We start from the raw sequence: 10,469 nt of genomic DNA on the forward strand, positions 1-10,469 counted from the left end.
TTTTTTCCATGATCTAATCGTTCTTTTGATTATAAGATGAAAAATCAACATGAAACACCCAGACCAGAAATCGAAACTATAACTTATTCAACATTACTTAACCCTGACTTAAGTACGACAAGGTTTTTACTTTAAATTACCATATAGTTGAAAAGAAAGATCAAGTTAAGCAGTGTATGCCTAACACAACATGAAAGACAGAGCATGCCAATACTTTATCCAAGCCAAAACATGGAATTGGCACACTCTGCTTAACTTTGTCAATTAGTAAGCATCTATATCCATCAAACTATTTTGTATTACCTTTTTCCTACCATGTCTGGTAGCATAGTCAAAGGCAAACTTGGCAATCCTGTAAGACTTCTCAGCAGTGACAACTTTCAGGCACTCAACAACTCCCTTGACAGACTCGTGTTCAATAGCAGAGTACTCACCCTCTGTCTGCTCTCTGAAACATTTAACATTAGAGTAAAACTATAGAGAGGGGGAAGGGGTTAAATAACTGTATGTCCCCTTCCCGAGGACCTTGTGCCATCTTTTGATTGGGTCATTAAAAATCAACCAATAGCGTCGGGAATATTAACACAGCCAAGTCGCTACAATTTGTTATCAGACAATAAAGGTCCTCAACAGGAGAATTTGTCTGGTTATACATCTATATTTAAAGATTGAAAAATGACAGAGAATATTTAACAAATGTGTGCATTTCAGTTTGTTTGTGCGTCACAGTAACACGTTTAAGGTGCTTTCCCTCAAAGTGTCCAGCAAGCACATATCCCCCCCCCCAACCTTGTACCAGTGTGGAAGTACCATAACCTTGTAAGACTACTTTTAACTCCAAAATAACCTAACCTGGCCTGACCTTAAGTAAAACAAACACACAAAAAAACAATCACTCCTCTCCCTTCAGTTTATCTTTTTTTCAATAGTGGGGGGGGGGGGGGTATGCTGTATTCGACTAGGCATCTTTAGTGAAACAGCTCTCCTATAAAGTGTAGATTCTATAGGCATGGAGCGAATAATTTATACAATTATTAAACAATGAGGACTCACTAAATTTTAACTAACCTAATGATAACAGTATCAATGTTAGCATGTCTTGACTTAACTCCAGGCAGAGATCGTACCTAAATCAGAATTTTTCTGTGTGATAGTCAGATTGAACATTATATTTTAATTAGTTATTTATCCCATTGTTTATAAAGCCACTTTCTGAGGATATTAAAATGAAAAATTATAATATTAACACAAGTTTTGTTAGTTCTAATCCATTAGATATTAATCTGGAAAAAACTATTCCAACAGTTTATAATTAATGAAATTTGTTGTTCTAATTTATGTTTAAGAAACATGAGATTCAAGCCTATCTTAGATATCTTAACTTTAAACTATCAAATAGTTTAAGAAAATAAGGATTAACAAATTCTATAAATTTCAAGTAAACAAATATTGTTACAGAGTGGATCAATACTCATTGGTCACAGAAGTTGCCCAAAAAAAATAAGAAGCCTATCTCATATAGAAGCTGAGTGAATTCCAATAATTCCATAGAGCCGTATGAATAGACAGGCAGACAAAATGTAATATAGAGTATCTTCTAAAACCTTCTAACCTCGCTTGGGCGGGATTCTCCTTCTATTTAAAATGATAATCCGCTTGTAATGGGATGCGATAATCTAACACCCAAGGATATTTGGTTAAGTAACATCCAACAGTCAACTAAACCATTGATTTCACGATCTTTGTCTGAAAGTCCTAGCTGTGCTTCGTAAGGAGTTGCGCCTGTTTATGGATTTCTAACCTCTAACTATTAGTGTCACGTGCCAAACGTAGCAGCAGTAGGCACCATTTTTAACGTCTCTAATATGACGCTATGTGGACTAGACTCGAGCCCGACAGCAAGCAGACAAGCTATTAATTTCTAAACCCTACCTTGACTACATTAGCAAAGAGATCAAGATTTTTCTTGAAGGCTGTATTCAGGCCCATCAACTCTCCAGTAAAACTTGCCTAAAAACAAAATGAATTTACTCAGAATAAAATTAGGTTTAAGTACAGATATTTAGTGGAGTTGTTTTTTCCAGTCCATTTTACACCCTTTCTCTCTCCTGTATAAAGCTTCTATTGATATCGATTAAATAGACAATAAATAGGGGGGGGGGGTGTGAGTTATAACTCCTATATGCCTGATTCTGTTGACGCCTAATCATGCAGGGCTTATACCTGCGGCGCCCTACCTAATCGGGACTACCCAGTACCAAATATAACCTAACCTAACCTAGCCCATCATTTCAATGTATTTAAGCTGTTTTAGAGATCTTATTTTACCTCAGGTACATTGATTACTCCTTTCAGGCACACTTTGTTCTTTCTAACAGAGTCCAAAACATCGTCCAAGCTCCTGCTTGCTCCGTGGTTCACCTATTAGAGTACAAAAATAGAGGGAAAAGAGGTTAAATAAATGTATTTTCCCACCTCGAGGACTTTAAGCCGAATTTCAATTGGGTCTTTGAAAATCAACCAATATCTTCAGGAATTTTAACACAGCCGAATCCAAGAGCAGAAAGCAATTTGCTTGCAGACGTAAAAGGTCTCACGAGGGGGGGGGGGTCCATATAGTTGTGTGTTTTTACATCTATATTTATAGATTTATTGTTCACCTAAAACAAGGATGACAAAACCCATAAAAGCGAATATCAAAATTAAAATGATAGGACAAACGAACATTAACAAACTTTGTAAGCAGAATATTAATATATAACTAAATTGTATGTAATTTATTTTGCAAAAATACATAAATACAGCATACTGTTTAGGACTCTAGGATTATAGAGATGCTTCGCTTATGATATTTTAACTTGTTATCCAGGAATCATTCTTACATAATTCAGATAAATAAGATGATTATATCATATAATAATTGCTGTCAAAACGTTGCAAAATAGACCTACTGACTTTCTGGCAACAAGTAAAAAAAAGGTACAACATATTAAATAATACCTAAATGTACAGGAATATCATATTTGAAATCGATAGAACAATTCTAAAAACCCTCCATTTAATATTAATTTACCTCAGAGAAGTAAATTTCTTCAAAGTCAATGGGAACACCCATCTGCTTGAGGACTTCCTGTGCAGAATCCATAATTTCAGGTCCTATGAAAGAAATAACAAGATTAGTTTACATGAAAACTGATGCCTTTTTGAAGGGAAAATAGTTATTTATCTCGTATTATAAACAGCTTTCCGTAGAAGCAACTTTTAATTCCTAACAAAAGAATTACGTCATACAGTACAAATGACCAATGATAGGCCAGTATACATTGTAATTTACCAATGGTAAAATGTATACTGGTTTATCATTGGTCATTTGTATTGTATGAGGTCATTTTTTTTATAAGGCACATGCACTTCTTTTCCGTGGATATTAGAATTAAAAATTATAAGATTTAAACCAGTTTTGTTAGACCCGTTATTTTATTATCCATAGAAAATTGTCTGTAATACGATGCTATATATGATTTTTCAATATGGCTGAGAACCGGTTCTAATACAGCGGAAATTAATCGGTTTTGAAGCCATACTGTTATTAAGGAATCATTGTAGTGATCCTGGGCAGGTTTAATGCTAAACTTACCAACACCATCTCCAGGAATGAGAGTGCAGGTAATCCTGTCAGCTGCCACAGGACTGGAGGTGTGCAGCTTGGCAGATACAGGTGCCATCCTGGCCAGGCCTAAAAAAGGCAAAAAAGATGTAAAAGATCAGCTGCAGCCAAATGGTCTTAATTAAAATTAAAATTAAAAATCCTAATAAAAATCAATGAGGGCTATTTTCTAATTCTAAACTCTGCATTATGATTCTTATCTACAGGTGTCAGAGCATATTTTTATACACCTTTCAAAAATAGGTTTAAATAGTTTGAAAATATAATTAATATGAAAAAAAAGGAAAAAAAAATTCTGAAATTTTTAAATTATGATAAACAAACATATTTCATATTTTGTATTGTCTTTTGTATATGATTTGACTTTCTTAATAAATTTTATTCAATTTTAACAATTTTAATAGTACAAAATAATTCAGCTTTTAAAAGTTTTACTTACCCATGGATTTAAAAGCAAGGTTACCAAGCTTCATACTTGAAGATACTCCAGCCATTTTCAGTCTGGAAAAATGAATATTCCCATATAATTCCCATTTTTTTATTTTTTTTATATAATTTATTTCGAGTTGAACATGGAACAAACTATGAATTTATGTATTTTTGAATGTTTATAATAGATGAATTACGAATTAAGGAATATAAATCATGTACATTTAAAGTATGAGATATTATTTTTTGTTTTAATAGAAACTCAAAAAAATCATTTAGGAAATCGGAATTTAGACCCATATTTTTAAAAATTGTTAGTGTAGATTTTACAACAAACAATGATTGAGAGTAACAGTTTAAAATGGTCCATCTTGATAAACATTCATTTTTTCTAATTTTTAATGAGCGATCTTTGGCAATTAAAATTAGCAATGATAGTTTAAAAAAATATTTCATTTTTAGCAAATATAGGGTACCAAACATTAAAAAGATAAAAGTTTTCTTTGAGATGAATGAATTTTGGGGTGTCATTATTAAAATATTAGTCTAAATATATAAGGCAAGTGCATGTATAAAGAATTTTGATAATTCCCATTTGTAGTAAGAATTTAAGAAATTCTTATTCCCATAGAAACATTAAATAGCACCTAAGTTTATAAAAAGAAAAATCCTTTACACGAGGATCTTAATTGGAAGATTTTTGAATTTTTTTAGGGGAGATTTTTAAAATTTTTATTAGATATATTGATCCTTTAGGGAGAAAAGTGGTCACTAATAAAGGAAAGGAAAGAAAAACCTTGAATTTATCCCAGTCATAGGCTGCTGGGTGGTTGTTTTGTTTTATCACAGTCAGTTTCAGGAAACTGTCTTGGCGATTAGATATACATACAACAAGTTTTAATTTTTAAAAGCGAAGCTATTCTATAATTAGGGTCGGTCCGTACGTCCGTCCGTCCGTACGTCAGTCCGTACGTCCGTCCGAGATAGATAGCTTTTATTCGTTAATTTAGGCATGTTAGAATTGTCCTATCGATTTCAAACTTTGCATGATGATTCCTGTAGTAGTTAGGTACGATTTAGAAAGCGTAGCAACTCTATAATCATTACCAGAATGTCCGTATGTCCATTTTAAACATGTTGATTTTTCTATTTTTTTAACAACAAATTTTTATGTGATCTAATTGTCTGATTGATCTGATTTTTGGTATATTGATTACTGGGATAACAAAGTATAATGTAATAAGCGAAGCAACTCTATAATCAAGTCCTAAAAATGTAAGTATGTCCATAAAAATTATCCTGTATCAAGCAGTATTTCAACAAATTTACTTCCAATTTTGCTTTGACTCTTATAAATTTATATTATGATAATTAAGTTCTAACACTAGACAAGTGTTAATGTCCGTTTGTCCTACCGTTTTAGTGCTTCGCTTTTATGGATGTTGTCATCCTTGTTTATAACTTGTTTAATAGACAAATTATCTATAATCTTGAATCACAAAATAAATATGATAACGTTTAAATTTAGTCACCAAGCAACTGTTAAGAATTATGTATTAAGTATGTTTAGTAGATTTCGCCAGGGAGGGAGGGGACATTGGGCTGTTTGTTACACTAGTCCCCTAAGTTTTATAATGACATTTTCATATTTGTTCTCTTAACAACTTTGGTGACTTTCATTGAATTTTGATTGGTAGGTTCATTAAGTTGAGTGTCTAAACGTTTCAACCACTAACCAGAAGGAGCAAAAGCATATCATCATGGAGATCGAGATGTGCATTCAATTTTTGGCCATTGTTTTATCCCTTTAGATCCCTGAGATTTCACATAACGAATATTACGTAATTAAAATCAGGTTATTTATAGTATAGCGTAGATACTCTATAGCTTTAATTTGTCCGTTTATCCATGAAATAATAAAGTCAAACAACAATGATAATAAATTAAACTAGACGTACTAAGACCAAAAATATTTTTTATTCGTGGAAAAGTTTATGAAGTTTTTAAAACTTTGGTAACATTTAGCTATTTTTATTTTAACATTATGCACAGAATTTGAATTTTGATGATAACGAATTTATACTTTTTTCATAACACAAACTGGAATGCTCTTGATTTTTAAGTTTACATACTAATATATACATTCACTAGCAGCTTCGCCAATAGCCTCTAAAAAAACATAAAAAATAAATTAAGTACTACTGGTGCTGCCAGTTGTTTTATGTGAACTAACTTCCCCATAAACAAAAAAAAATTGGCGAAAAAAATGGGTACATAGGTAACCAAAAAAAAAATTGGGGGGGATTTTTTTTTTTGGGAGGGGGGGGGTTGTCCCACTCCCCAATAGTCTAAAATCACCACAGGACCTGTAGGTATATTCCCTGAAGAGTATAATCTGATCGGCTCAGTGGTTACCGAGATCTTAAGAGACGGACGGACGGACAGACGGACAGACAGACGGATAGACATCATTCTACTTTGTATTATAGATACACAGATAATTTTCCACGAATATTTAAATATAATTAAAAAATTAAGTCCTGTTAGTCCGGGCCTTAACTAATCTGGTTGTAAAATATTTTTTTTCATTTTATTATCCGCAAAAAGCTGTCTACAATAAGATGCGATAAATAACTAGTATATATGATGACATAACTATACTCCAATATCACTATTAAAGAGACTAACTTTCAAAAATCCGCTAAAAATGTCTGTACTATGCAACAACGTACTTTTTAGATTACATGATTACGTAAAAAGTCATGAGAAAAGAAACTGACATTCAGGCAAGCGAATTAAAATTCGATATACTCAAAAAAGACGCCTATAAAAATTGGCGTGTTGTGTTATTTTCTTAAACTGTCGATTCTATTTAATACTTGAAAGGTAAAATTGTTTTAAATAATAACGAAAATTTACATTTAAACTACATAATAAAAGTTGATGTTAGTGTTTCATACTAAAAAGTCCATCTTTTGTCGCATTATTTTGTCATGCAAATTTTAAGTTATGCCTGCAAACAGCTGAGAGAAGGGTAAACTTGCTGTAGTAGCTTTCTTTTAGATCTTGTCTGTTTGGTGTGTGTGAGTGTGTGTGTGAGTGTGTGTGTGTGTATGTGTGTGAGTGTGTGTAAATCTGTGTGTATTAGAAAGCTAGAGTAAGCATAACACACAATATTCTGTTTTTAATATATCTTATTTTAAACCTAGCCAGGTTTTTCAAAAAAACTTTTCTTATGTTTGTCTGTCTGTTGGTAATGCTTCCTGACCTGATTTTAAAGTGCATATAACCTCCCCCACTCCCTTTAGTTCCCCTTTTCTTATCCTTTCCTACCCTTCACTAACCCTTCAACATATAATAATTTAACAAAAAACTTATCCAGACTAATACTGTACTCATCCATGGAGGAAGGGGACATTAGGCTGTTTATTGCACTAGTCCCCGAGGTTTTATATTAACAATTTCTTATTCGTTAGCATAACAACTATTTGATTAACTGATGACTTTGGTTAAATAAGTTGAGTGTCCAAACGTTTCAACCAATAATTGTAGTTTATAGTAGTGAGTTCATATCATAAGAAACACTACCTGGTTTACTCTAGTAATTATTTGTCTAAATAAAAGGAAAGATAGTTTGTATTGTCAAGAATTTGTAATTTGCTTTCTTTTTATTACATCATTTAAAAATGGATAAGGAAAAAAATTAAAATTTTTAGGTAATATAAAATATCTTTAGATTTTATATATTAACAATGTGTTTTTGTTAAAGCAATTCTACCATTGTATGTTTACAAATAAAGCAACCTTATTGCATCTACTCTAAAATTATGAAAATCGTTATTTTTCGCATCCTATTATACACAGCTTTCCTCGGATATTTATATAAAAATATTAAAAGAGTAACATCAGCTTTGTTATCCCAGAGGCTCCGAAGGCTCGTGGTAACAAAACTAGGCGTTTCAATTTTTTTTTCAATTTTGAAAATTTGAGCACACCCCGCCCCCCATTTCATTTTTTTTCAGTGGAAAATTGTCTGTGATACGATGTTATACATGAATTTTCAGTATGACTGAGAACCGGTTGTAATCCAGCAAATATCAATCGGTTTGGAAGCCATACTGGAAAAAAATTCCATAATTTATCAGTTTAGGAAAGAAACCTAAATTATACCAAAAAAAACTACAACCAAACATTTTTATGCATAGAACTTTTAAAACAATAGTAGAACCAACGATAAAATGTTAGAAACCAAACGCGCAAACTTATTTAATAGACTAAAATATAGACTACTTACAAAAATTATATTAGAATCTTCAACGTTAAAAATGATGTATTTAAGTAATAATTATAAGCAAAACTAAATATTTTAAACAACTTTGTAATAAAGACATTTTTTGGTAAAAATTATTTTTTACTTTGTCTGTCTGTCAGAAAGTCATTCAGTCCGTAATGCTATGGAGGAAATGTATTTTTCTCGGCTGCCATTGCAGATGGTATACTGAAATTTTCAGTGAAGACTCATGCTATATATAACTCACTTTGTCCGTTTGTCCTTGTTTTGCTTCGATACTTAAGGATGTTTCATCCGTGTTTTTATCTTTTTTTCACCTTTCCCCATTACGTTATATCAATGGAAAAGCATGACCTACAGACAGACGGACAGACCTTAATGACCGAAACTAAAAAAAACAGATTTAACAATCTACATATAAGCAAATTGTCTAATAAGATACATTTGTTTGAATAATTGCTTGGAGGAATATTTGTTTCCAGGGTGTATTCCTAAAACATCATACATTTCAAAATTTAATTAATTTTTTATAAAAATTTAGTTATTTTAGTAAATTACTTTTAGAAGCAAATCTGATACATAATTCGTTTTTTTCTGCCATTCAGTCCTCCATTTCATGACGCCATTGGAGAAATGTAATCTTCTCGAAAACTTAATTATTAATGTAAAATATACAAAAATAGGTCCATATTTTATCTTAAGAAGAAGGTTTTCCTTATAAGTAAGTATGCTTCATGAATAGTTGAATTATATTCTGTTATTCAAAGTTCTTATGACATGTGTGCGTTTTTAGGAATTATTAATATCAAAACAATTTACAATAGAGTAGTTAGATTAGAAATATAACTTTGTTTTTTTACATGGAGTAATTGTCCTATTTATTAGAAATAGTTCTTTTTTGCCTTATTTAAAACTAGCGGCTGCGCCCCTAGCATCTAGGGGCCCTATATTCGAAGGGCAGAAAAACAGCCTAAAACCATAACCAGACTTATTTTTAAAAAAATAAATAGCCTAAACCATCTCATAGCCTATAAGAGGCTTCACTGTAAAGAAGAACCATATCGGTTCAGCGGTTATTGAGATCCTTCGGGACAGACAAAAAACGCTTGCTACTTTATTTAATAGGATGTTTAAAATACTCCCTTCTGGTCTGATTAAATTTTACATTTTTAGTCTATCTTTCTATCCCCTTCCTTCCCCTAGGATTCAGAGTTCCTAGATGTTAGGGGTGCAGCATTTAGTTTTGTGTTTTATTTTAAAATAAGCCGCTGCGCCACTAGTGAGAGGTGGGGGGGGGGGGGCATTTTTCCTGGGTCGATTTTCCCCCCTAAAATATTTAAAAACCTTCCATGGACCATGAAAAGTTTCATTATAAAGGAGAACCATATGGGTTCAGCGGTTTAAGATAATTTTGATTATGTTTCTTGTTTCATAGATCTATTAGAATAAGCTAAACATACCGCAAAAGTCAACAATAAGATTTTAATTGGTTTATTCTTAACAATTTACTTCAAATGTCACATATTACATACTTTGTTTTTTAAATAATTAAATTTATTATAAATTAATATTCAGCTAAAATTAAATAATTTAGATATGATGAATTGGATAATTATATCATACAAAAGATGGATGTTAAAAAAAGTTAAAAATGAACATGTTTTAAATTGACAAACGGACTTTCTGGTAACGATTAGAGTTGCTAAGCTTCCTAAATCGTACCTATTTGTTATAGAAACCATCATACTATTCCATCACCGTTACGGACGGACTGTCCCTTATTTACAAAACCTTCGCTTAAAAAAAATGAAAGTAAAAAAAATTTGTTAATATTTTTCTTTTATTATTTCAGGTATTAGTGTGGATGGTAGCTGGACTACAGAAGAGCTTAGACTTATCAAGGAACAAAGAACATTTTTTCATCAAGACTATTTTACTTTTACTTTAAAATTTAACCCTTAACCTTAATCGTAGTTATGTTATACCAATATTTCACATACAAAAAATGAGACAGAAAAAAATCCCAACCTAAGATATCATTTTTTTGCTTTGTTTATTTATTCTAAAAAACAGATGAATAGG

At 31.6% G+C, this 10,469-nt stretch overlaps 2 protein-coding genes across 2 annotated transcripts in view; both read right to left on the reverse strand.

Moving 5' to 3' along the window:
• The window catches only part of LOC145334352 (chloride intracellular channel Clic-like), a 426,064-nt gene that overhangs the window by 370,581 nt on the left and 45,014 nt on the right, over positions 1-10,469 (reverse strand). The window lies entirely within an intron of this gene.
• Positions 1-10,469, reverse strand: part of LOC145334353 (putative isocitrate dehydrogenase [NAD] subunit beta, mitochondrial) — a 60,690-nt gene that overhangs the window by 5,206 nt on the left and 45,015 nt on the right. The window contains exons 2-8 of the mRNA XM_080179781.1: positions 4,107-4,166; positions 3,638-3,736; positions 3,074-3,156; positions 2,329-2,421; positions 1,933-2,010; positions 1,069-1,127; positions 304-448 (exon numbers count right to left, since the gene is read on the reverse strand). Of these exons, the coding sequence (XP_080035907.1) occupies positions 304-448; positions 1,069-1,127; positions 1,933-2,010; positions 2,329-2,421; positions 3,074-3,156; positions 3,638-3,736; positions 4,107-4,161 (612 nt within the window). The 5' untranslated portion in view covers positions 4,162-4,166. The remainder of the gene's footprint in view (positions 1-303; positions 449-1,068; positions 1,128-1,932; positions 2,011-2,328; positions 2,422-3,073; positions 3,157-3,637; positions 3,737-4,106; positions 4,167-10,469) is intronic.

The sequence above is a fragment of the Acartia tonsa genome, chromosome 12, assembly GCF_053477335.1.
Source record: "Acartia tonsa isolate MP-2025a chromosome 12, ASM5347733v1, whole genome shotgun sequence".
Classification (NCBI taxonomy): Eukaryota; Metazoa; Arthropoda; class Copepoda; order Calanoida; family Acartiidae; genus Acartia; species Acartia tonsa.